Source organism: Symphalangus syndactylus, chromosome 19 (assembly GCF_028878055.3).
Source record: "Symphalangus syndactylus isolate Jambi chromosome 19, NHGRI_mSymSyn1-v2.1_pri, whole genome shotgun sequence".
Classification (NCBI taxonomy): Eukaryota; Metazoa; Chordata; class Mammalia; order Primates; family Hylobatidae; genus Symphalangus; species Symphalangus syndactylus.
In genome coordinates this window covers 22,113,629-22,140,256 of record NC_072434.2, presented here as the reverse complement: position 1 = coordinate 22,140,256, position 26,628 = coordinate 22,113,629, and the positions used below count along the sequence as shown (strand labels likewise).

At 53.3% G+C, this 26,628-nt stretch overlaps 1 protein-coding gene across 3 annotated transcripts; it reads left to right on the top strand.

Moving 5' to 3' along the window:
* The first annotated feature begins 1,602 nt into the window (after positions 1-1,602).
* Positions 1,603-26,611, top strand: INAVA (innate immunity activator). Of its 3 annotated transcripts, none has more exons than XM_055234850.2 (10): positions 1,603-2,063; positions 8,992-9,055; positions 10,051-10,175; positions 10,682-10,798; positions 11,504-11,726; positions 18,536-18,589; positions 19,734-19,944; positions 20,222-20,395; positions 22,335-23,019; positions 24,411-26,611. In XM_055234850.2, the coding sequence occupies exons 1-10, from the start codon at positions 1,809-1,811 to the stop codon at positions 24,501-24,503; spliced, it is 2,001 nt and encodes a 666-aa protein (XP_055090825.1). In that variant the 5' UTR covers positions 1,603-1,808; the 3' UTR covers positions 24,504-26,611. The 3 variants fall into 3 exon arrangements, with proteins under 3 accessions (XP_055090825.1, XP_055090824.1, XP_063469760.1); XM_055234849.2 differs by having other exon boundaries at positions 1,604-2,268; positions 8,907-9,055; XM_063613690.1 differs by having other exon boundaries at positions 1,959-2,268; positions 8,907-9,055; positions 20,225-20,395.
* The last annotated feature ends 17 nt before the right edge of the window (positions 26,612-26,628 follow it).

The following is a 26,628-nucleotide window of genomic DNA, read 5'->3' as shown; positions in this document are numbered from 1 at the left end:
AACTTGAACTCCAGCTCTTCCCTGGGTCTCCAGCCTGAGAGTCTATCCTGCAGATTCTGGACATGCCAGCTTTCACAATCCAATGAGCCAGTACCTTAAAATCAATCAATCTCTCTCTTGCATTCTCTCTCTCTGGTTATAGCTATTTATACATACACATCTTACTGGTTCTCTTTCTCAGGGAGTGCTGATTAATTCAAGTAGCTTCTCTTCAACTTCAGTATAAAAATCTTAAATCCTCACCTAGCCCACAAGCCTCTTAGTCATCTTAGCTCATATAATGCCTTTGTACAAATTAGAAAAAGCCACCCTCTCTAGGCAGATATAGCTCTGACCAAACATAGGGCAAGGTGAGTGGAGAACCGTGAACCTTCCCTCTTAGTATGGTGCCCAACCTGGACAACCACATGGAGTTGCCTTACTTTCGTTTGTTTGTTTGTTGTGTGTGTGTGTTTTTAATTGAGACAGAGTCTTGCTGTGTCACCCAGGCTGGAGCGCAATGGAGTGATCTCGGCTCACTGCAACCTCTGCTGCATGGGTTCAAGCGATTCTCGTGCCTCAGCCTCCTGAGTAGCTGGGACTACAGGTGCCTGGCACAATGCCTGGCTAATTTTTTTTTTTTTGTATTTTTAGTAGAGATGGGGTTTTGCCATGTTGCCCAGGCCGTTCTTGAACTCCTGACCTCAGGTGATCCGTCCGCCTTGGCCTCCAAAAGTGCTGGGATTACAAGCTTGAGCCACCGCGCCTGGCCGTTCGTTGTGGTTTTTTGTTTGTTTGTTTTTTTTTGAGACAGGGTCTTGCCCTGCCTCCCAGGCCGGAGTGCAGTCTCGGGATATCGGCTCACTGCAACTTCCGCCTCCCTGCTCAAGTGATCTTCCCACCTCAGCCTCCCAAGCAGCTGAGACTACAGGTGCGTGCCACCACTCCTGGCCAATTTCTTTATTTTTTGGTAGAGACGGGTTTTCACGATGTTGCCCAGGCTGATCTCCAACTCCTGACCTCAGGCGATCCTCTGGCCTGGGCCTCCCAAAGTGCTGGGATTATAAGCGTGAGCCTCTGCGCCTGGCTGCCCTGCTTCTGGATGAGCCCCTGACTGACGAATTAGCCTCGTCTCTCTTCCACGTTCTTTCCCTTTACTCCTTCCTCATCCCAAACCCTAACCTCCCTGCAGCCCCTGGAATCCGCTGTGCTCCCTTGCTGCTGTGCTTTTGTACACCTGTCACTGCTGTTTCAAGTCCCCCTCTTATCTTCTGGTATTGCTTCCTCTGGCCAAGTTTTGCCGAGGCTCAGCCTGGGTCAGCCTTCCCTCTCCTAGCCTGGGGTCTTAGCCCTTACTTCAGGTACTGTGCTGCTTCATCACTCGTCTAGATTGGAGAATCCTCCAGGGAATGGGGCTTGAGCTTTGATCCATTGTGCTGGGCACTAGTAGGTGCTCAATAAATGTTTATTGAACAAGTGAAAACCGGGAAGTGAATGAATGGATGAACGGGGACACAGCAGCTCGCAGCGGGCAGCAGGAGGCGCTCGCCGGGAGGGTGCTCCTTCCCTTCAGCCCGCCCGAGTTCAGCCAGCGGGCCCGGCGGGAGGAGTGGGAGTGGGAGTGGGCCGGGGCCGGGGCTGGGGAGGGGCGGCCATCCCCGCGTTACCCGCACGCCCGGGCTCCGCGGCCCGCAGCGCCGCACAGCGAGGGGGAGGGCGCCTGCGGGAAGGACAGGGTCCGGGCAGCGCCCTTCCGCAGGCTCCTTTCATTCTTCCACTTGGGGGTCTCCAGGAATGAAATCTGGCCCCAGCCAGGCCGGAGCGCGCGAATGAAAGGCGGCACTGGGACCAAGAGAGAAGCTTCGTCCCGCCTGGGCTGCGGAAACTGGCGGCGCCGGGGGTGTCCCACCGCAAGGGCGTCCGAAAGCGGGGCAAAGGGGACAGCCTCGCCCCTCGAGCGGCTGCTCCCGCAGCTCGCTCACCCCTGCGGGTACCTCGTCACTCCCGCGTGCGGCCCCGTCCCGACTCTTGGATCGGACTCTCCAGTCCCTTCTTGCGTCTTCCCCTCTTTCCTCTGGGCCTTGGTATGCCCCAGGGGACAGATGTCTTGGGATCTTTAACATTTGGGATGCTGCAAATGCCGAAGTTAAATGAAATACCTCCGGGGAGGGCAGGCGGCAGGGAGGCTCGGGGGGAGGGAAGATGGCCTGGACAAACAGGTCCTGAAGCTGCGAGCCTGGAGTGGAGGGCGCAGGGGCAGGCGGGCGGCGCCAGAACTCCATGGGACAGGTAAGCGGGAAAACTTCGCGGCACCCAGCGCGGGTGAACTGGGGCGGGGGATCGGGCCCCTGAACCCATGGTCTTCAGCCTTAGCGGAGGGTGCCCTACAGGGAATGGGGTAATTTTTTCAAAGGGGCAGGAATTCTGAGTTCCTACCAAAAATGCACATTTCCAGCCCCTCAACCTTTCTCCTTCGACCTTCTTCGTGCCTGTGGATCTTCCTGGCCAGGTTCCGGGAAGCCAGAAAGCAGCCAAACAAAAGGAGCAAAGTCTCGGGCCAGCCTGGATGTGGAGGGCGCAGTGGGGGAGGGGAGCAGGGTGGACAGGACAAAGGGGCTTTTTAGAGAAAGCCTAGAGGTCTCATTTCAGGGCGCATTCCAAGCTGGCTTGGAGTTCCCCCGTTCCAGCCCACTCCACCTTTGCTTAGTGCAGGCGAACACCTTTCCTAGTGAGCAGGGAGCAGATGCGAGTAAGAAAACAGTGAAGGAACCATCTCCCACCCCTCTTGCCTGGAGGATCCCGGGCTATTTCACTTCTTCCTTTTTTCACTGTTGTCTCTAGCGCTGGCCATTGATTCCTTAATTCATGAAGTAAGATTGTAGCAGTGCCTGAGACTACTTTGCTGGGGGCTGTTGGGGATGTGAAGATGGTAGGACGAGGCCCTTGCTTTAAAGAACTTCCAATTTGGTGTTATCAGAAGACCCTAAAAGAAGGAACTTTTTTTTAAAAAAAATGGAGAGTGGATGGCTACAGCGCTGGGGAAGAGTTTTCTGATTCGAGACTTTTCCTTAGGAAACGAAAACACTAAAGAGGTCCAGTTTCTCTTCCCTGGGGAAGGGCTCTTGTCTGCAAAGATCAGATTCCAAGTACTATAATGCTTTGCAAGGAAATACCACTTCCTCACCAACTGGTGGTCTGGACCGTGCTCTGGGGTTTGGGGCTGGGGCATCAGTCCCCTGACTCCCCAGCCTGGCTGGAGTGGGGAGCTGTTTCAGATTCCCAGCTGGCCTCTGGAGTGCCCACCAGTGGGGGCACTGGTATTTTGAATTGAATGACATGGCCATCAGAGAGTTCCAAGGATGGCTCCCTGGGGTTCTTGGCAGGAGGTTTGGTTTGCCAGCTCCTTTCCAAACCTCAGATTCTGCAAGGTTGGGAAATATTGAGCGTGAATTTGGGGGAGCAGGGCGTTTTTGAGAATTCCAAAGGATCAATGCAAACAGTGAGATTGAGCATCTGTACTAACCTCCCCTGAAGTCAGCGATGGTGGATTACCTGAGGGCAAGGATTCTTCACTGGGTTCATTGGCATTAGGCATCTGTAGATAGAATTCAGAGGGTGTGTAAACTAGGTGAGGCAAAAAAAGACATCATTGTTTTTCACCAACCTTTAACAGATTTTAACATCACCTTTAGTTATGAAGACAACAAATCACAGTAGCATTGGCAGTACCTGTGACTTTGCCATTAATAGAATTCACAGTTTCATATCACACCACAGTCACAGCAATCTTGAAATATTGTTTACACTCAGCCCTTGTGTGAAATTACCCACTGCTATACCCTGCCTAATGTTAATAAAGAAGCATATATATTGCTATGTTTTTATATTTTTAGAACTTTATTTCATATAATTGACTTTTTTAGTGATCTTCTTAATTTTATTTTATGCATTAAGAAATGTGAACTGTGAGCCAATTCACAGCTGGTAGAAACTTCCACCAACCCCCACCTGGAGCTGGGGGTGGGCAAGGTGGAGGAAGGGCCGCTTATGCCCAGAGTCAACCCCTCTCTGTTTGACTTTGTAAGAAAATGCCAAGCCTCTATGGGGAGGGACTGTGTGTTACGGAGGACTGGGGAAGGGCAGGGCTGCAGGCTATTTGGGAGACCCAGAGAACAAGCTCCCAATGCGGTGGGGTGAGGAGGAACTGTCCCCTGTTAGGGCCTCTCGGCCTCAGCCTGGGCAGAAAATGAGGTGGTCAGCCTGGAGCACTCTGGGGCTAGCATTGTTTGGAAAAAGGGTGTGTGCAGGAATGTGAAGGTGTGCTGGGTGTGTGTACCGGAGCAGTGGGGGATGCTGGCGGACTCCAGTCCCATGAGTTCCGCTCCACAGGAGATGCCTGGTGAAAGCAAACTTCCTCTGTCATCCCTGCACTTGGGGGTAGGGAGTGGGGACAGGGCTTTTTAGGGGCTGGGGGAGGGGAAGCAATCCAGACATACATTGAGGCACTGGAATCTGGGTGGGGGGAATGGTGGGAAGATCAGAGAGTGGGGGGAATGGTGGGAAGATCAGAGAGTGGGGGGAAAGGGAGGTGGTAAGATGAAGACTTGAGGGGTGCAGCCTGCTGGGGACAGGCCAGGCAACAGTCAACCTTAGCTTTGCTTCCCCCTGTGAAATAGGCTAGATTCCAGTTTCCCATTTGCTTGGGGGGTCAGTGGGATGGGAGACCTTGAGGCTTATGTTTTATAGGAAATAAGTTCCATTTTGGTCTCTGGTTCCTTGCATTTGGGGAGTGGGCTTAGGGTCTGGGGTCACAGTGGACCTCCTGTGGAGTAGGGAACAGGACTTGGGCTCGGGTCAGTGCCTGTCAGTGCCCCATGAACATGCGTTGCTGGGGGATGGATGTAAATAATAAACAGAGAAGTGATGGCCTTGATACCCCTGGGGGACAATGTCTGGGATATAAAGAACAGCCTGATCCTCTCTCTCTAGGATTCTAGAACTTCTGCATATTGGAATTCCAGCTGCCTTGCCTGAGGTTTTAAAATCCTCACTCAGGAGAGATAAAACCCAGGCCTTGGTCTCCATTTCGGTATGTGGGGAAGAGCAGTGACCCATCCCTGTCAGTTTGTAAATGTCCTGCTTGTTTTTTCCATGGACAGTGGACATTTCACCCTGCTTTTGGGGTGCTTAACAGGCCTCAATTTCTGGAAAGAGAAACTGAGGTCAAAGGAAGGCAGGGAGAGCCAGGGTCAGGACAGGAGGGTACGCAGGTACCTCACAGCTCAGAATGTTGTACTAAGGTCTCTTGAGGCCATGAAGACATGACCCTTGTTGTTGCCTTCTTTGGGGATTCCTCCATGGGAGCCCCTTTTTCCCTGCTACCCTCCTGCCCCCCGGAAGTGCAGAGGCCCAGGAGCTGCCTGCTGGCACCAGTTGCACGGGATTAGTTCAGGGAAGGACTTGCTCACCTGCTCCTCCCCTCTGACTCAAGTCATAACAAGTAACCTGGTTCCCCTGGCCCAGCAGCCTGGGAGGGACGGCAAGGCAGGCAGGTGAGCCGAGACGGACGGACGGCCAGCAGCCCCGTTGGCTGGAGAGAGAGCACAGGCCTGTGGCCTTGGGAGACCCTGAGGTGACATGCGAGGGCCCTGAGCCCTGTGACTGGAAGCAGGGGCTGTTTCTCAAACTCCTGGACTAAAGCCCAGAAGCAGGTGAGGGCGGGGTAGGTGGAATGGGTCTTTGGGGCTGAGAGCAGGCTGGCCTGGGAGTGGAGGAGCCCAAGCAGTGGCCATCACCCCCCTCCGACCCCCACTCCCACCAGCCTATGTCTGGGGTGTAGGGATGACAGAGGGGTGCTGGTGGGCTTGGACAGGAGCCTGTTCCTGTGGTTGCCCAGGCCTTAGTTTCCACCAGAGGGAAGGCAAGCAGAGATGAGCTGGGACAGGCAGGCCCGAGACCTGGCTTTGGGGGACACACTTGGGATAGAGGAGGATCCCCCATGGCCCGGCCTAAGGGAAGGTGCTCTGGAGTTTCCCTCCCTCTCTCTGTGCCCCTTCTGGTCTCCTCTGCCTTTTTCTGGGGACATTGTTCAGCTGGGTGGGCTGCTTTTTAGGGCCCAGTACTGGGGCTTGAAGAGGCCCAGGAGGGATCCCTGTGTTGGGGAGGGGGTGGGGATGTTACCTGAACTGCCTTTATCTAAAAGCAATGCCTTAGACATTTAAGACTCATAGCCTCCTGGGTGGGGGTGGTGCCCTCGCTCTCACCTGTGGACTCTGGGGCAGGTTCCCTACAGCTGTGGAGGGCGGTCTCAGCAGAGGCAGATGTGGGGGTCTGCTACATGGCTGTGCGAGTTTCCTTCTTGGCCTGACATTGACCAAGAGGTCGAGATTCAGACCGGAGGCCTGGAAAGGCTTTAGACATTGTGCAGTCTTTATTGTGCACAGGAGGAAAGGAAGCCCGGGGAGGCCTGGTGACTTCCCCAAGGTAGCACAGACTGCAGCAGAACCAAGCCTTGAGCCCACAGCCAGGCTCTGGGCATCTGACGCTGTTCTCTTTGCTCTACTTGGGGCGGCAAGTCATCCCAGAGAGGACCCAGCATCAGCCTGGGACCATTGGGAAGATCAGTGCCTCCCCTTTGACGCTGGCAGTGAGAGACTGGGCTGAGCTGGGAGAAGGGGAAGCTGGCGGAGACAGGAGGTGTGCTAAGGTACCCCTCTGTCCCTGTAAGTCCCCACTCCTCTGCAACAGTCTCAGAGCCCCTGAGAAGCAGGGGCTGAGTTGGCCCAACTTTACAAGGCAACTACTTAGTGGTTAATAATTAATTAGCAAGCATGACTAATTAATGGCTTCCCCTCCCACATTACTTCCTCCCTTGTCCAAAGGAGACACACTCAGCGTGCTAGCTGAGACCACCTTGCTTCCTAGCTCTGGCTGCACCCTGCCCTTGGCTTCTGGGGAGAGTGGGAGGATGGCTAGGGTGGGTGGGAAGGGGTGGGGGTGAGCTGCCTGCTCATCTGTCCTGTTCTTATCTCTACGAGGGATAGAGTTTGGGACAGATGGACAGTGCAGAGCTAATAGTCATCCCAAGTATCCTGCGGGGTGGGGTTCCAGAATATATGGCCAATCTTTCAGAACTTTGGCATGTTTGCAAAGGCCTCCCATAAAGTTAAAAAAAAATAATTCTCCCATGCATTCTCTAGACTTCCTTGAATAATTGAAATTCCAAAGTGCAAGGTACATGTTGCTTTCAGGGCTTTGTGTTTGATTGTTGCTGCCTGTGGTTGCTGTGTTGTTTATGTAGGTCTATAAAAGTTCTTGATCGTCCTGCTCTTATCATCTTGATGGGTGGAGAGGTATCACCGGGGACCTGGCTGACAGCAGTCCCCTCTCCCTGTTGGCCTTGCTTTGTTACCAGCTTTCCCAAGGCCGACTTTTCTGTTGTGTTGGCTGCCTGTGGAGGGGTGGAGCTCACCTCCCCCACCCTGCGGCCCCGCGCTCTGAGGAGGCAGGATAGGCTCCAGACAGAAACTCGGAAGGACTTTTGGACTCTTGCTCAATGGGCTGACTCAGTGAGGAGGTGGCTGGGCTCTCTTTCCAGACCAGACTGCCTGCACGAGCTCCGCCCACCCCTCCCACCCCTACTGCAGCCAGCAGCTGCCAGGCCCTGGCCAGCTGGGACCCCAACCAGGGGTGTGGGTTGGTGAGAAGGGAGGGGGGGTGGGCACAGGTGTTATCTGGGTGACTGGTCTCTAGCTGAGCCGACACAATGGGATGGCACCTGTACCACCCAAGTGTTCTCCACCCCGAAGCAGGCAGAGGAGCAGGTGATCTCCTTTCTCTCCTTGCGCAGCTTCTGCTCTAGTCACTGCTTGCCCCTCACCTGTCAACTCTTGGCAACCCTGACAGACACAGCCCTGGGTCTCCCCTGGCTGTGGGGTGTAGGGGATCCAGGCTGATTCCCCTTCAAGGGTCTCCTAGGAGTAACTGATGGCTTGAAAGTTGTTTGAGGGCTTTGGGACAGCTCTCTGGCATACAGTGGCTGCACATATCTGCAGATGTGAAGTTCGGAGTCCAGTGCGCCAATTCAGAGAGCGGGCATCCTGGGCTTTGGAGGCCCCAGACCAGGGGCCTTGGCCATGTGCCTGCCCACTTCTTGAAGTGCCCTCGGCCACTGGGGCAGTAGGACATGCCTCACACCTCCTGGGTTCTTGGGTTGAGGATAGCTGTGTCCCATAAAGATGTCTTCCCCTTCCTCTTTCTTTTTTTTGGAGAAGGGGTCTCTCTGTTGTCCAGGCTGGAGTGCAATGGTATGAACACGGCTCACTGCAGCCTTGACTTCTCTAGGCTCAGGCAATCCTCCTGCCTCAGCCTCCTGAGTAGCTGGGACTACAGGTGCATACCACCATGCCCGGCTAATTTTCATTTTTGGAGAGATGGGATCTATGTTGTCCAGGCTGGTCTTGAACTCCTGGGCTCAAGCAATCCTTTTGCCTTGGTCTCCAGAAATGCTGAGATTACAGGTGTGAGCCACCATGCTGGGCCCCCTTCCTCCTTTCTTTGTCATCCCATCCCATTTTTTTGTCCCCTTCCTTTTTATCCTGTCTCTGCTCTTTTCCTTCTTGCCCTTCTCCCCAGTCGAGCAGCTCTTGTGGCTACCACAGCTGTCGACCCCCTTAGGCCTAGAGGACTTTGGCCCAGAGGGGAGCTAGGCTGGGCCCCTGAGAGCCCACTGAGAACAGGGTTTGCTGGTAAGGCCCACAGCCTCTTTTCTCAGTCAGCATCCCCACTGCCAGAATCTCCCACCCTAGATGGTTCCTGAAGCACAGTCCTCCCTTCCACTCCCCTGCTCTCAAGCATCTATTAAGCTTTTTGTAACCAAAATGGTTCATATCTAGCTTTTTTGTTATTGTTCTCTTTTCTCTTTAAAGCTGGGGAAACTCCAGGCTACCTACACAACCTGGCCCAGGCTGGTCACGGTGTCCCGCCTCCCTGCTCTGTGCCCTCTCCTTCCAGAAATCCACCATGGAGAGTAAGGATGAGGTCAGCGACACCGACAGCGGCATCATCCTGCAGTCTGGTGAGTGTTCAGGGAAATTCCCCTGCCCTAGTCCCTGGTCCTCGGCCCTGACTCCTGAGTCCTGAGTCCCCAGGTGCTAGGGCTGGCCGGGCTGAGACTCCCAAGGGCTGAGAGGAAGGAGAGGGAGAGGCCTCTGCTGGGAGGAGGGGGAGGTTCTGGAAGGGCTGGAGCCTCAGGGACATGTGGAATTTTCCTCCCTGGAGAAAACTTGTTTGGAGTTTTGGTTGTATCTGGAAGAGGGATCTGCAGTGTTCAACTTTAGCCCCAGTTGAGAAGTTGAAAAATCTCAGCCAGGCATGGTGGATCACGCCTGTAATCCCAGCACTTTGGGAGGCCAAGGCGGGCGGATCACAAGGTCAGGAGATCGAGACCATCCTGGCTACCACGTAGTCCCAGCTATTTGGGAGGCTGAGGCAGGAGAATCGCTTGAACCCGGGAGGGAGAGGTTGCAGTGAGCCGAGATCGCGGCATTGCACTCCAGCCTGGGCGACAGGGCAAGACTCCATCTCAAAAAAAAAAATATATCATCTGGCCAATGTGAAGGTCCTGCCTCTCTGGCCAGACCTGTGGGCCTAGTCTGGCCTAGTCTTGACAGAGGACAAGAAAGAAGAGGCTTATGTGTGTGTGCAAGAGAGAGGGTTAGTGGGGAGAGGGAGAGAGAGAGAGAGAGGAAGAAGAAGAAGGAAAAGAGGAAGAAGAACGGAGGAGGAGTGGGGGGAGGATTGCATGGGCAGAACTACCTCCCCTGCACTCCCCCGCATAGGTCACCTGGTGAGACGACCCTCCCTTCTGAGCTGTAACATTTGTGTAGCCAAGAGATGTGGTGTTTTGTGGCTGTGACACAGGCCACAGCAGCCAGCCTGCAATTTGTGGGCAGGCATGAGATGTGTGTGTGTGTGTGTGTGTGCATGTGCATTCCCCTAGGGGTGGTCAACAAGTAACAGAGGAGGCTTCCATCTTCAGCCTCCCTGAGCATGTGCCCCCCACCCTTGCAGGCCCTGACAGCCCGGTCTCTCCAATGAAGGAGCTGACCCATGCAGTGCACAAGCAGCAGAGGGCCCTGGAGGCGAGGCTGGAGGCCTGCCTGGAGGAGCTGAGGAGACTCTGCCTTCGGGAAGCGGTGAGGCCCCAGCCAGCACACACAAGCATCGGGTTCATCTGAGGAGCTGTGGAGCCACGTGTGGGAATGCGGGAGCTGGGGAGAGGGAGCCCCATTCTTGTGGGAATTCTGGACATCAGGCTGGGGGCTGGGGCCCAGAGTCCCCATGATGCAGTGTTTGACCTTGTGCTGGTTGGAGAAGAGTCAGACCCAGGCGGGGGGCCCAGGCACAGAGAACAAAGTTCATCGGGGCTGCAGAGGGACTGCATAGACATAAGTGCATGTGAGTGCTGTAACCCGGGTCGGTGTAGCTCTGGAGGAAGTGATCAGAAGGAGGTCTGAAGGGAAAGGGGAGGAGTGCAGAGTGGGTCTGAAGACAGGAGAGACAGTGTGGAGGATGGGATGGGGTGGGGTGGAGGGTGGTCCCACCAGGGCTTCTGTGGAAGGCAGGCACATGCAGTGCAGGGGCCAGTGAGCCAAGGCTGGGCAGGTGGAGAGGACCTGGCTGGTCTCTGCTTCCTCCCCAGGAGCTGACAGGCACTTTGCCAGCAGAGTATCCTCTCAAACCAGGGGAAAAGGCTCCCAAGGTTCGCCGCAGGATCGGAGCGGCTTACAAACTGGATGACTGGGCCTTGCACAGAGAGGTGAGGAACCTCAGGAAGCTGCCAGTACCCCTCGATCCCCAAAGCTGATCACTGAGACACCACACCTCAGCTCAGTACCCTGGCAGGTTCCCTTCCACCCTTTCACACCCAGTGAGGGTGCTTGGCTGCCTGTTGGTGAGGGGCACCATGAATATGTAGCCCAAATGGCTGTGGAGAAGGGGCGCCGCCATGGAACCGAGAGCTGGGAGCTCAAGGGAGGACACTGGGTTTGACCCCATTGGGCAGAAGATCAGTTAAGAGCGCCAGCCACCAACCCAGCGGGCAATAGCCTGCTCAGACAGGTTACTCAGGCCCCTCGGGCTGTCCTCCTTTCTCAGGAGCAGGTGGGGGCAGTCAGGCCCTGGGTGCCCTTCCCCCGTGGCGTCAATGGCAGCAGTTTCCCATGGGCCAGCCTGCCCCACCCTTTGGGGTCAGGAGGGAAAGTGTCCCACTTGGGTTCCCACCCTGCCCGGTTCAGCAGGCGAGCTGGTGGGTGGGTGCCCATGCCAGCTTTTCAGGCTGACAAGTTTGCTTTTCAGCTCCTCCCACCCCTCCACCCTCTGCTCCACGTCCGTCCATTGGTGCTGCTGTCTGCCTCTCTTCTGTCTTCAGGGCTTAGGACTGGGACCTAGAGCACTGTGTCAGGGCCGCTCTCTACCCTCTGGGCCCCCAATCTCCCTGCCTCACTCCTGCCCCCTCTCTCAGGACCCCCTAAGCAGCCTGGAGCGCCAGCTGGCCCTGCAGCTGCAGATCACAGAGGCAGCCCGTCGGCTGTGCCTGGAGGAGAACCTCAGCAGGCAGGCTCGGCGGCAGCGGAAGCACTCCATGCTGCAGGAGGAGAAGAAGCTGCAGGAGCTCCAGCGCTGCCTGGTTGAGCGGCGGCGCAACAGCGAGCCACCTCCGGCTGCTGCTCTCCCCCTGGGCCGAGGTGAGCCGGCTGCCCTGAGGGCCCTTGGGCCATGCTCCTTAAATGAGCTTTTGAGGGATGGTGGGCGCACAGCCCCGTGCCACTGCCTTTGCATTCGGCTTCAGCTGGGTAAAGCCGATTCTTGGGTTCAGCTCCATCCCATCCTGATTCTCTCCAACCCCAGCAAGGCTTCCCCATCCTGTGAGGCCCTCTCCTCCGTCTCCTTAGAAAACACCCTACTCTCTCCTTCCGTATCCTCCTCAAAATACACTACCTTCAAGAGACTTCCTACACAGAGATAATTCTCAGCTGACCCTGAGCTGAATCCGAGGTGTATTCAACTGGGTAGCCCGGGCTGGCCCTGCTGCCCTCCAGGCCCACAGGGTGATGGAGTCTCTGGGTCAGGGTAGTGTGAGGCTCCCGTGAGCCCGAGGCTCTGAGTTGATGTGTAGTCCCCTGGCCTGAGTTAGGCAGCAAAGGGTTTGACCATTGCTATGTGTTACTGATCACTGAATTGTTTCAGGGGCCCACAGCTACTTAGGAGATGTTCAGGTTGAAATCCAGCAGCACTGGTGTCACACCCCACAGCCCCTTAAGTATCTACAACCACCCTGGTCAAGGCTGGGATCCTTCCATGTCTGTTCTCTGCTCTCCTTGTGTCTGTAGTTCAATCCCTGAGCTCCTTGGCCCAGAGACTGGTGGCCGTGGGGGCACCTAGTGAGTTGTTGATGCCCAGGGCCTGCCACATCACATCAGTGTGTCCACCACAGGTTAGCTTCCAACAGGTGGTTCTGAGCCCTCAGGTGTGACTGTTTTCCTTTGTCCTGACCCAAGGCCAGCCTATCAGGTCAGGACTTGCATCTCTCCATTCCAAACCCCACCGCAGCAGGCCCATGACTCAGCTCTGCCCCCCATCTCTCACATGGGACCCAGACCTCCCTGGCTGCCTCAGAGGGAACCAGGAGGGAATGAGGCCGTGGCCCTGCAACAGAATTGGATTCAGAGGTCTCGGCCTTCATTCACATTCTCAGGCTCCCATCCCTGCATATCGTGTTAGCTTTTTGCCAAGACTACTCGTCAGCCTGGGAGCAGTCACGGGGAAGCTGGAAGGCCCTTGCTAGTCCCTGTGCCCCGGGGCCCATGCCTCAGGCAGGGGGTTATCTCAGCACAGGTCTCAGAAGTCCCTGCTCCCATCCACGGCCTCTAATTTAGGGTAGAAAGCGCGTGACCAGACACCACCCACGTCACCTCCCGCAGCCAAGAGTAGGTGATAAAGGAGGAGGTGCCTCCATGTGACAGTTCACCCAGTAAACTCAGAAGACAGTGGGGCTGACCCAGGGAAAATGGCCAGACCTCTGTCTGGTTCCAGTGGTTCTGGCTTGGCCGCAGAACAACACTCCCAGTCTCTGAGGCTCTAATGGAAGACAAGTTCTACAACCTTACTCCACTCTCACCAGGGATCCCAGGACTTGACAGCAACCTTGAAAGGTAGCTGCTGAATTGGACATGGAAGCCCCTAAGGTCCAACTTGCTCTGTGCCTGCGGGGAGAGGTCAGGGTGGTGAGATATGCCCATTGGTTGCAGCGCCTCCTGCTCCCCGGTCCAGCCTCACACTGCTCAGCAGCCTCCCCTGCCCACCGGGGCTGCCATTGCTGGGAGCTTCTGCCCATGATGGGTGGCAGGGGAGTGTCACCCTGATGCTGCCATTGTGATCCATAATGCTTCTTGTTGGGAGTCGGGAGCAGGCCAGGACTGGTCTGGGGCTCTGTGGGAGGCAGGAGGATGAGGTTCTGAAACCTTGGAGCACTCAGTCCAGGTGAAGACAGAGCTGTGGAGAGGAGACAACTGGTGTAGCTGCTGACTTTCCCACATCAGGAATCAAGACCCCACTGGCCAACTTCAGGCCCTGGGATCTAAAGTCCTGTCGTGAGAGCACAGAAGGGATCAGTTCTAGACAAGTAATTTCTGTTTTGGGGCTCCTCTGCTCAGCCGAGCCCTCCTAGAAAGAACGAAGTAAAGCAGAATTATTAGTAGCTGAGGTGTTTTGAATTAAAAAGGGAAGGCCGGATACGGTGGCTCATGCCTGTAATCCCAACACTTTTGGAGGCTGAGGCGGGCAGATCATGAGGTTAGGAGTTCAAGACCAGCCTGGCCAACATAGTGAAACCCCATCTCTACTAAAAATACAAAAATTAGCCGGGCATGGTGGCGCATGTCTGTAGTCCCAGCTACTCGGGAGGCTGAGCCAGGAGAATTGCTTGAACCCAGGAGGTGGAGGTTGCAGTGAGCCGAGATCGTGCCACTGCACTCCAGCCTGGCGACAGAGTGAGACTTCGTCTCAAAAAAAAAAAAAAAAAAAAAAAAGGAGGCCAGGTGCAGTGGCTCACACCTGTAATCCCAGCACTTTGGGAGGCTGAGGTGGCTGGCTCACTTGAGGTCGGGAGTTCAAGACCAGTCTGACCAACATGGAGAAACCCCATCTCTACTAAAAATACAAAATTAGCCAGGCATGGTGGTGCATGCCTGTAATCCCAGCTACTTGGGAGGCTGAGGCAGGAGAATCACTTGAACCCAGGAGGCAGAGGTTGCGGTGAGCTGAGATTGCATCATTGCACTCCAGCCTGGGTGACAAGAGCGAAACTCCGTCTCAAAAAAAAAAAAGGGAAAAAAGCAAACAAACCAAAAACCCAAACAAAAAACCACCCTGCCCCCTTGGGCTCCATACAAGGGTAATTTAGTTTGGGAAAGTAACTGTGCTAGGTGAGAGTCACCAGCCATACTTTGCAGTGGCAGGGAGCAGTCAGGTGTTGAGCTCATTTACTAGAGTGAACCCCATGAGGGCCACCCAGCACCCACCTGTGCGATGTAATAGGTGCTCTGGATGCATCTGTTGATCAACAACACCAGCCATTAGCCACATCCTCATAGCATTTCTTTTTTCTTTCTTTTTTTTTTTTTTTTTTTTTTTGAGACAGAGTCTCACTCTGTCATCCAGGCTGGAGTGCAGTGGAGCCATCTCAGCTCACTGCAACCTCCACCTACTGGGTTCAAGCGATTCTTCTGCCTCAGCCTCCTGAGTAGCTGGGACTGCAGATGTGTGCTGCCACGCCCAGCTAATTTTTGTATTTTTAGTAGAGATGGGGTTTCACCAAATTGTCCAAGCTAGTCTCGAACTCCTGACCTCAAGGGATCCTCCCGCCTCGGCCTCCCAAGTGGTGGAATTACAGGCGTGAGCCACTGCGCCTGGCCTCTCATAGCATTTCTGAGATGATGGAAGTGTTCTGTATCTGTGCTGTCCAATACAGTAGCCACTCGCTGCATGTGGCTGTGGAGCATTTGAACTGTGCCTAGTGTGACTGAGGAACTGACTTTATTTAGTTTTAATGAAAATAGCCACAGGCGGCTAGTGGCAACCGTGTTGTACAGCATAGCCTTGGGGGAGGCTCTGCATTTGTGAGTATAATCTCCACCGTTACCCCTCTGCCTGGGGTGTCCTGTGATGCTGCTGCGGGGCAGGGGAACGTTGAGCTAGGGCAGGGTTGGGACAGTTGCTGAGATAGTGAGCAGCTCTCAGAAACCTGAATCTTTTTTTTTTTTTTCCAATCTTTTTAGAGACAGGGTCTTGTTCTGTTGCTCAGGCTGGAGTGCAGTGGTGTGATCATACCTCACTGCAGCCGTGAACTCCTGGGCTCAAGTGATCTTCCTTCCTCAGCCTCTAGTAGCTGGCACTACAGTCATGTGCCACCACACCCAGCAAATTAAAACAAAACAAAACAAAACAAAAAAACTATTTTGGAGATGGCATCTTGCTATATTGCCCAGGCTGGTCTCAAACTCCTGGTCTTAAGCAATCCTCCTGCGTCAGCCTCTGGAGTAGCTAAGATTACAGGTGTACCTGGCCCAATAAAAATCTTTATTCCTAAGGTTTTTATAAAAGATCAAAGGCAGGAGACCAGAATTCAGTAAGGGGGGCCTCTTTAATTGAACCCTAAAGCAAAGGCTACTTGTGAGCCAAGCAAAGCATGGGCTGGCTGACTACTCAGGAGTCAAGCCCAGCTCCTGGCACCGTATGTCCTACAAATCTACCGCCTGCTCTGGGTAAAGTTTTTTTCATTAAATTGCGGAGCAGGCTGGGCATGGTGGCTCAAGCTTGTAATCCCAGCACTTTGGGGGGCCAAGGCAGGAGGATCTCTTGAGCCCAGGAGTATGAGACCTGCCTGGACCACACAGGGAGACCCTGTCTCTACAAATAACTAAAATAAAAAAATTGGATAGGCATGGTTGTGGACACCTGTAGTCCCAGCTACTCAGGAGTCTGAGGTGGGAGATTGATTGAGCTCAGGAGGTAAGCCTGCAATGAGCTGTGATTGGGCCACTGCACTCCAGCCTAGGCAACATTGTAACACCCCATCTTTAAAAAAAAATGTTGTGGAGCAAAGTTTAACAAACTTTTCCATAAAGAGCCAGATAGTACATATTTTAGGCTTTGTGGGCTGTTTGGTCTTTTTCACAACTGTTCAACTCTGCTACTTCAGTGCTAAAACAGCCAGACATTACATAAACAAATTCATAGCAGTGTTCCAATAAACATTTATTTATAAAAGCAGCTATTGAACTGGATTTGACCCCTGGGCCATAGTTTGCTCACCTCTGTTGTAAGGGATTTCAAGATGGTTGGAACTTTTTACTTTTTTTGAAACTTCCTGGGCAATGCCCATGCATTTGAGATGCAAGCTCACAGGGGAGAGCCCATAAAGGGTTGTGGTTAAGAGCAGACTCCAGTCAGACTGTCTGGGTGTGAATTCTGACTCAACCACCTTTGTTGAATGTACAACCTAAACCACGTTACTCAACTCCTCTGAGACGTGGTTTCCTCAACTGTCACTTGCAGATGATAATATCTATCTTACGTGGTTGTTATGAGAATTACCCGAATTAATATATATAAAATGCTACATTTAGAAATGTATTGGCACAGTAGAAACATTAGCAATTATTACTTTTTCCTCATCTTCATTCTCAAACACAGTTGAAAATGTTTCGTGAGTTCCACCCAGGTCACTTTAGGCTTATTCACAAGATCTGAAGGCCTGGCCAGGCGTGGTGGCTCACGCCTGTAATCCTAGCACTTTGGGAGGCCGAGGTGGGTGGATCACCTGAGGTCAGGGGTTTGAGACCAGCCTGGCCAACCTGGCAAAACCCCATCTCTACTAAAAATACAAAAATTAGCCAGGCATAGTGGTGGGTGCCTGTAATCCCAGCTGCTCGGGAGGCTGAGGCAGGAGAATTGCTTGAACCCGGGAGGTGGAGGTTGCAGTGAGTCGAGATCACACCACTGCACTCCAGCCTGGGTAAGAGAATGAGACTCCATCTCAAAAAAAAAAAAAAAAAAAAAAAAAAAAATTCCGAAGGCTTAAGTTTCTTCAAAAGCAATAGCAAAAATGAGTTCCCTCTGATTTCTTAGGTAACAAGTGCTGCTATGCCATGCAGAAAAGTCACACTGAATTTCCTTCAGGTGACTTGCCAGATCACCAGCTGAAGAACCTTCCCTGGGGCCAGCTGGCCAGACCTTATCTTAAATTCAAATTCCTACCTTGCGTTCCTCTTGTTGTTGGTAACGCAGGAGGTCTCACATTGGGATCTTTGAATTGTATTTGTGATGTGAGATGATTATACAAAAGTTAGAGTGAAATTCCCTTTTTTTTATTTGAGACAGGGTCTCACTCTGTTGCCCAGGCTGGAGTGCAGTGGTAACGCAGGAGGTCTCACATTGGGATCTTTGAATTGTATTTGTGATGTGAGATGATTATACAAAAGTTAGAGTGAAATTCCCTTTTTTTTATTTGAGACAGGGTCTCACTCTGTTGCCCAGGCTGGAGTGCAGTGGTGTGATCACGGCTCACAGCAGCCTTGACCTCCCAGGCTCAAGTGATCTTCCCATCTCAGGTTCCCAAGTAGCTGGGACTACAGGCACGCACCATCATGCCTGGCTAATTTTCTTATTTTTTGTAGAGACCAGATTTCACCATCTTACCCAGGTGGGTCTTGAACTCCTGGGCTTAAACCAGGAGTTCTGGTGCCTTGGCCTCCTAAAATGCTGGGATTACAGGCATGAACCACCGTGCCCGGCCATGAAATTCTTTTTATCCTAAGGGCCTTCCAAAATGACCCTTTGTCTTTCCTTTCCACTGCCAAGAAGCCCTGCCAGAGGACACCCTTTTTCTTTTTCTTTTTGACAGGTGGGGAAACTGAGGTCTAGAGCATTGAAATGGTTTATTCAAGGTTGTATAGCTAATATCAGAGTCAGGATTAAAATCAGGTTTCCTGTCTCCTAGCTCTGCCTTCTATTTTTTTCTACTTCCATGTAGTAAATTTACAGCCAGGCCAGGCGCAGTGGCTCACGCCTATAATCCCAGCACTTTGGGAGGCCAAGGCGGGATGATCACTTGAGCCTAGGAGTTCAAGATCAGCCTGGGCAAGACAGCAAGACCTCTTCTCTACAAAAAATAAAATAATTTAGCTGGGTGTGCTGGCATGCCCCTGTGGTCTCAGCTACTTGTGAGGCTGAGGTAGGAGGATCCCTTGAGCCTGGGAGGTCAAGGCTGCAGTGAGCCATGATCACACCACTGCACTCCAGCCTGGGCAACAGGGTAAGACCCTGTCTCTTAAAAAAAAAAAAAAAAAATCACTCCCAATGTGTATTTAGCACACAGAGGGTATTTCCTCATAACCGATGCTGTCATGGGGGAGCTGCTCAGCACTGCTGGTTACTCATATCTGTTTGTTCCTTTCTTCACTTCCTTCTCTTCTCTCCCCTTTGTCTTTCCCAGAGCTCAGTGCCTCTGATGACAGCTCCCTGTCAGATGGGCTCCTCCTGGAGGAAGGTGAGAAGGATGTTTGGGGGACTATTGTCAAGGCTGGACTCCTACTGCAAGACCATGGGGTTTGGGCAGTTTGCTGGTGTGGAATTTAAGTGGGAGTGAAGGCTAGGGTGCCAGGCTTAGGGTTTCCGCTTGGACTTCATGTCAATTTCCACGTGTCCTTGCACATGCTCAGTTGAAGGTGGGGAATGTGCTGATCATCTCCCATTCTGGAAGCTCATTATTTTTACAGGGAAAGGAAAGGTGAACTCCAAGAGAGCTGATCAACCCCAGATATCCCTCCTTCACCCTTGGGTGTGATTTCAAGATGCACCAGTCAGAGCCAAAGAGCAATCTGCCCACAATCATTGCTGTTTTTTTTTTTTTTTTTTTTTTTTTGAGACGGAGTCTCGCTCTGTCGCTCAGGCTGGAGTGCAGTGGCGCAATCTCGGCTCACTGCAAGCTCCGCCTCCCGGGTTCACGCCATTCTCCTGCCTCAGCCTCTCCGAGTAGCTGGGACTACAGGTGCCTGCCACCACGCCCGGCTAATTTTTTGTATTTTTAGTAGAGACGGGGTTTCACCGTGGTCTCGATCTCCTGACCTCGTGATCCTCCCGCCTCGGCCTCCCAAAGTGCTGGGATTACAAGCGTGAGCCACCACGCCCGGCCCCATTGCTGTTTTTTAAAAGAAGGGAGCATTGGGGAAGGAAACACAAGTCTATGGATTAAGAACCCTGTGTACAAACCATGAGGATGCCAGGGTCAAGGTGGATCGAGAAGCTGTTACAGTCCTGCCCAGGGGAGTGCCCAAGCCAATAAGGAAATAGGCCATCTGGGCATGGCAGGAACAAGAAAAATAGGTAAACGAAAGATAACTGCAGACATGGTACCAGGAACAAAGGTTAGAAAGTGGAGCACTGTAAGCCCAAGAGAGTCAGTCTGGGAGGCTTCTTAAAGGAGGAAGGCATAAAATAGGGCTATGTGGGAAGGAGTAAGTCCTAAAGGAGAAGAAAACACGTTTGAGCATCTAGGGCTGGAGCCATGGCCTGGAGCAGCTGCAAAAGCCAGCATGGGAGGGAGAGCAAGGCATGGGCTGTGGTTTGTGGAGGTTCTTGTTGGGCCGGTTCCCCCAGCCTCTGGCCTTACCAGGTTTCTTTTACTCCTGCAGAGGAATCCCAAGTGCCAAAACCTCCTCCAGAGTCCCCAGCCCCACCTTCTCGGCCTCTCCCACCCCAAACCCTCGAGGGTCTGCAGCCAACAGGACCTGAGCCTGGGGGCCCAGAACGGGTTCCAGTCCAGAACAGCCCCTGGAAGGAGACCAGCCTGGACCACCCCTATGAGAAGCCCAGGAAGTCTTCTGAGCCCTGGAGCGAGTCCAGGTCAGGATCGGGGGAAGGGAGAAGGGCAGGGCTGGGAGTCGGTGGGAGCTACGCTGGGGATGGCTATAGGCTGGGCAGATGGAAAAGCGGAAAGGTGGAGGAGAGAGCTCCTGCAGTTGTGGGATGGAGGCATGAGACTTGGTAGTTCCCCAAGGGTGCTGGCAGTTTGCCCCACTAACTTTGGGAGCCCCTTCCACTGTATCCCCATTCTTCTGCAACTCTTGAGCCCCTAAATGGAGGCATTCCTGCCACTGACCTGTCTCTCATCCTTTTGCAGCAGCCCAGTCACCACACCACAGGATGGGCCCAGTGCCTCCAGCCTGTGGCTTCTGGAGCCTGCCTCCTACCACGTGGTTCCCATCCGTGGTGTTCCTGGCCAGTGGCAGGGCCGCACCAGTGCCCCAGCCACCCCTGAGATGCAGGGGAGGAGGGGCCAGTCGCAGTCTCTGAGGTAAGAGACAGCTTCCCCAGAGAGGGGGGACCCACTCAGAGCTTATCGTTGGAGGATGGGAGCTCCCAGGACACAGGTGGGACAACCCAGGGTGACACATGGCTAGTGCCTTGACTTCTCTTAGGATCTCTTCTTGGGGTGCCTCTCGACAGAGAATGCACTGCACCCCGCAAAGCCAAAGGCCTTGCATGAAGCAAGTTGTTTTCTTCCAAAGACTCTAGTTTTGTCTTTTTGCATAACTTGATTCAAATTTTCTACCCTTACCATGTTTCCTTGTGCTGGTAGATTATTATTGGTCACTGACAATAGGCAATTCACTTTTTCAATTGATGCACAGTTGATTCTCATTATTTGTGGTAGTTATGTTCTATAAAGTAAAATTGACGCAAATCCTGAATTAACAAATACTGAACCCTTGCCCCTGGGGAAATATAGGGTTAGGTTCCCGTGAGGTTTTGGTCACGACATTTTGCATCAACTGATTAATATATAACCTTGTGTTATGTGAGTTTCTGCTTAAGGACACCTTACTTAATATGGGTTGTTGATTCATTAACTCATGGCCAACAGCACTGTAACTCATACCCAGATGAAGCTTACCTAGCACACATATTTTCTCCATAAGGCACACCACAGCCTTTTCCCAGTATGCCTTAGGGAGGAACAGTAGACAGCACTTCAGCACTGTATTTGGGGGCATTTTAAACAGCAGAATCACCAATCAAAGCAAAAACACACACAGTACATAAATATGCCACAAAAAGGACACTGTGTGCTTACAGCATGAGAACTGAAACATGAGGGCAGAACATGGCCTCGTTTAACCTCAGAACTTAAAGAGACTCAAATTTGTCACTTTTCTGCAGTGTCCAAGAATGACCATGAAAGCACTGTGTATATTGCTTTGGGGATTAAAAATAAAGTTTAGCAACTAGGAAAATTACAAATACTGAATCTGCAAATAATGAGAATTGACTGTATGTTACTTTCTAAGTCATCTGCTACTTGGTAATAGTTTAAATGGCTAAGCGTTGACAGGCAGTATTGGCCATACCATATGGTGACAGGGCACCATGAAAGCACTGCTGAATTCTCCGTCAGCTTAAATTTGCTGGTCAGGCAGCACTGAACTGGGGGCAGCTTGGGACAACTGCTCTCAAGTAAAGCAATGGATTTTGTTTAATTTTTAAATTTTTTTTGAGGCAGAGTCTTGCTCTGAGGCAGAGTCTTGCTCTGTCATCCAGGCTGGAGTACAGTGGTGCAATCTTTGCTCACTGCAACCTCCGCCTCTCAGGTTCAAGCGATTATCCTGCCTCAGCCTCCTGAGTAGCTAGGATTACAGGCGTCCGCCACCACACAGCAATAGATTTTATATTTTACATGCTACCAGGGCCATTTTCCAAACCATGCCTTTGTGCAAATTAGGAAAAGGCAGACACAGCCCCATACCTGGGTGCATTAGTAGAGTGAAGTGAAGGCTGGATTTCAGCCCCTGCCGGTCTTGGGCTGCATGTAACTGCTCTGGGTACCACATGACAGCTTTTACACGTTCAAGTCAGGTACCTGGCAATGCCTACCGAACAGATGCTGTGGATGATCTGCCACTGGACACGGTGTACCTAAGCTGAAAGTACTTAATGTAGTACTTTAACAAAAGTACTTAATGTGCTACTTGATGTAGCACACTTTACACGAATCACAAGCTTGTGAATGCAGCAGGAACACATTTGCACACAGTGAGGGAATGCATCGCACCCACGCAGCCCAGCAGAGGGTTTGTTGGTTTGCTTTGGGAGGTTTGACCTAAGACCCTTGCACGAGGGCCATGCTTGGGCCTTGAGGTAGAGCAGGACTCACCTGTTTTAACTCCACCTCCCGCCCCAACCCCAGTGTGGAGTTTCTGCCCCCACACTCAGAATGCCTCTCTTTCCCTCTTCAGGGTGGATTCCTTCCGGGCGGGTCCCGAGGGCCGAGGTCGCAGCGCCTTTCCCCGCCGCCGCCCCACTCACTACACGGTGACAGTGCCAGATTCCTGCTTTCCCGCGACCAAGCCCCCGCTGCCCCACGCCGCCTGCCACTCCTGCTCAGAAGACAGTGGCTCTGACGTCTCCAGCATCTCCCACCCCACTTCGCCGGGCAGCAGCAGCCCCGACATCTCCTTTCTGCAGCCTCTCTCCCCTCCCAAGAACCATCGTCACCGCGGGGCCTGGGTCCCAGCAGGCAGCAGAGAGCTGGTCGCCCACCACCCCAAGCTACTGCTGCCCCCTGGCTACTTCCCGGCAGGGCGGTACGTGGTGGTGGCTGAGAGCCCCCTGCCGCCTGGCGAGTGGGAGCTGTGCCGAGCAGCCCCGGGCCCTGCTTACGAGGAGGAGGCCACTCCCCTGCGCTACCAGCGGCTGGTGCCCTCCCGCAGCCGCATCGTGCGGACGCCCTCACTGAAGGACAGCCCGGCAGGCCGGGGGCTCAGCAAGGCTGCCGTGTCGGAGGAGCTCAAGTGGTGGCACGAGCGTGCACGCCTCCGGAGCACCCGCCCCCACTCACTGGACCGCCAAGGAGCTTTCCGGGTCAGGAGCCTGCCTCTCGGGAGAGAGGGCTTCGGGCGAGCCCTGGGACCCCGGGCACAGGTACGGCTGCTCTGGAGGGACCCCGGGGCCAGGCAGGAGGGCTGTCTTGCTGGGGAGGGGCTGCAATTCTAGCATGTCCAGGGGTAGAGAGGCATCAAAGCAGAAACCTAGTGGCCGGGTAATCCCCATCTAGGAAGAACAGACCAAAAAATCATTTCCTCTTGGCTCTGGAAGGCACTCTTGGCTTCCCTGGGGCATCTCCTAATTTTGCCTGCCATGCCTAGCTCAAGAGCATATATACTGGTGGATATGATCCCCGAAGATAGCTGAGACTTTTTCCCTCCCTAAATGATGATGCACAAAGCAGACAAGCCTTCTCATAATCAAAAGTCCAGTCCAAATCAGCCCCTCAAATTTCCATTTGAAGGTCTAGGACAAAGGGAGAGTAGGAAACGAGTTGCAGAAGCCAGAACCTGTGATTTTCTGGGCATCAGCGTCCTCCCTTGACACCCCTCCTCAGCACTAAGCCGAGAAGAAGGGTGGCATCAGAGTTAAGAGCAGCCACCCTCAAGCTAGACTACTTACGAGTTCTGCCACTTACGAGGTGTATGATTGGGCAAGTTACTTAACCCCTTTGGACCTAGTGTTTCCTCCTCTGTGAAATGGGAGTAGTAGAGTACCTATCTCATAGAGCTGCCAAGAGGCTGAAATGATTAGAGCAATGCATGGTAAGCACTAGATATGTGATATTATTATCATCTGGGGCCGCAGAGGCCAGGGAGCAGGCTGGAGGGTAGTGTATAGGATACAGCACCCTGACACTGGGTAGGGTGGCAGCCTTGGTTTCCTTGGCCCCTATTTCTTCATTCTGGAAGTGGGGAGCCACACACAGGAATCCTTTCTTTATTCTTTCTCCCTGGTACGGAGGGCTCTGCAGGGGATGTGCTCCAGAAGTTACCAACAAGCTGCTTCTTTGAGACCCCAGATTCCCAGCAGGCCCAGCTGCGTGTCCCTCCCCCACCCACGGTTCTTTGGACTGCAGCTGGCATCCTGGGCCTGGCAGTACCCTGGCCCCAGTCCCAGGCCGCGCCCTCCAGCTGACGTGCTTTTCCCTTCCTGCGCGCTTGGGCCTGTCCTTGGCTGGATAGACCCAGCCCATCCCAACCTGCCAGACAGGGAGGGTGATGAGAAGTGAGCCCAGGAAAGGTGGGGGAGGAGGAGGTCAGGGCGCCTATCACACCCCAAAGGAACCTGGAGGAAAATGTGTAAAGGGGGTCCCTGAGGGACAGAGAGCCTCCTGGGAGGAAGGGGCTGAGTGCCAGGGCCTGCTGCTGCTGCCGCTTCTGCTGGTCAGTGTCCCTAAGGGATAAGGATGGTGTAACTGTGCCTGCTGACCCCGCTTTTCTGCCTGGTTCATTTACCCACCTCTCCTTTCTTCCTGACCCTGGCAGGTGCCCACAGTGTGTGTGCTGCGGAGATCGCCTGACGGGGCCCCTGTGCAAGTCTTTGTACCTGAAAAAGGAGAAATCATCAGCCAGGTGTAACTCTGCGGCCCACGCCGGAAAAGACTGTTTCATAGAGGGGCTGGGCTGAGACCCCCCACCCCTGAGTGCCTCTTTCAGCTCCCCCATCCCCATCGCAGGCCGATGACCTGGAGCTGAGACCTTTTATTATTTTTTTTTTACACGACTTTTTTCAGAAGCCCTGACCTAAGGATTTATATATGTGGATTGTCCTCAAGACCCCTGTGATATGATTATGCTTTATCCCCCAGAGTTTGGCCTACTGGACTTAAGGCCTTGCCTGTCTGACTGACAACCTCTATCTCCTTATGCAAGACAAGTGGCAGGGGACGAGTGAAGCAGAGTGGGCCACCTTGGGAGTTCTGCAATGCTCTGTGCTCTGGTTCTAAGAACTTCCCTGGGGAACTGCCTCTGGCCCTCCTGTCCCACTATTGCTGGAGGCTGGACATGGTACACACTCATGCACATGACTCTCCCCCATTTCCCAGGTCTCTGGGTACCCCAGCCTGGGCTGGGGGAGAATCCCTTCCCCCTTTCTAATGTGCTCTGTGATGCACACACCAAGTGGTAGGTCATAGGTCAGTATATCCCAGTGGTGTATTGTCTTGCTAGACCCTGCTATTTTCCTGACCCCATAAATCCTCTTTAGGGACCCAGTCACTATACCCTGTCTATGCCCTGTGGGCTCCCAGACCTCTGAGCTTTGAGTCAGTGGCATCACAGTTTGTAGCTTCAGGGGGTCCGGCTGGGGGCTGGTCCATGCTGGTGGTTAGTGGACAGCAGCCACCCTTTGACAGCCACCTCTGGGCATCTCAAGGGCTTGCAGCCCCACTGCTCCTTCTAACATTTTGTTTGTTTTTGAGATGGAGTCTCACTCTGTCGCCCAGGCTGGAATGCAGTAGCAAGATTTCGGCTCACTGCAACCCCCATCTCCCGGGTTCAAGCGAATCTCCTGCCTCAGCCTTCCAAGTAGCTGGGATTACAGGCAAGCGCCACCATGCCTGGCTAATGTTCGTATTTTTAGTAGAGATGGGGTTTCATCATGTTGGCCAGGCTGATCTCGAACTCCTGACCTCAAGTGATCCACCTGCCTTGGCCTCTCAAAGTGCTGGGATTGCAGGCATAAGCCACCGCACCTGGCCCTTCTAACATTTTTTCATCACAGTCCCAAAAACCAATACTTTACAAGTGGTTTTGGAAAGGCACCACTTTTGTGGCATGTTCTGGTTGGGAGAGGGAGTCACAGTTCCTACTCCCCCCACCAGCTATGCTTCTGCTCTGAGAAGGTGCTTATTTATACAAACATGGACATACTCACTCCCAAGGGCTGACGAGATGCTGAATTTTCTTTGAGGGCATTCATTAATTGTCCCAGCTGCAGCGACTGGAGCAAGTCTGGAAGCTGCTGCTGCTAAGACCACCCAGACGTCCCTGGGTTCTCATCCTAGAGCCTTCTTTGCTTCCAGGTCAGGGGACCTGCTTCAATGAGAAAGCAACTGAGTTGAGGATAGGAGAGGTAGGGAGAGCTGAGTTCTGGCTTCACCTGTGCAGAACTCTCTTGCCCCCATGTTACCTGGACTGGAACAAACTGTGAATATAGCAGAAGGTTCCAAGAACTCTGGTGTCTGACCTAGAAGAGGCACAGTTCTCCCTACTGGAAAGAAAACGATGTAGCCGATTGCACAAGGGTGCCACGGGAAGACCCAGGATGGCCCATCAAAGGAACCTGGGGGAGGATGCAGGAGGCTGAAGGGATGCACCTGGCATTTCTCTCACTGTGCTCTTACTGCATCAGCAATCCCCACCTTTTGGGCCTACTCTGCCCTCTATGCGTGGATACCCTGCTTGGATGCTGTGCTTTTCCGGTTTGTCTCTAAGCCCCTTTCTCCAGGACATGTTGGTTTCCCTGGCCTCTCAGTGTCCTCACTGGAGCCCAGAGCGCCTTGGTCTGAGCCAGGAGACAGCTGAGCACTGGCCCTCCACACCTAAGCGTCGTTTACATTAACTTATTGGTCCTGTATAACACCTGGTGCCATTGCCAAGTGGCTGTGTCCTCAGTTACAGAGCTGGAATTGTGTGGGATTTAGTGCTAAATACTTCAATAAAGTCTGTTTTTTGTGATTGGCTGAGCTGGGAATGAGGGATT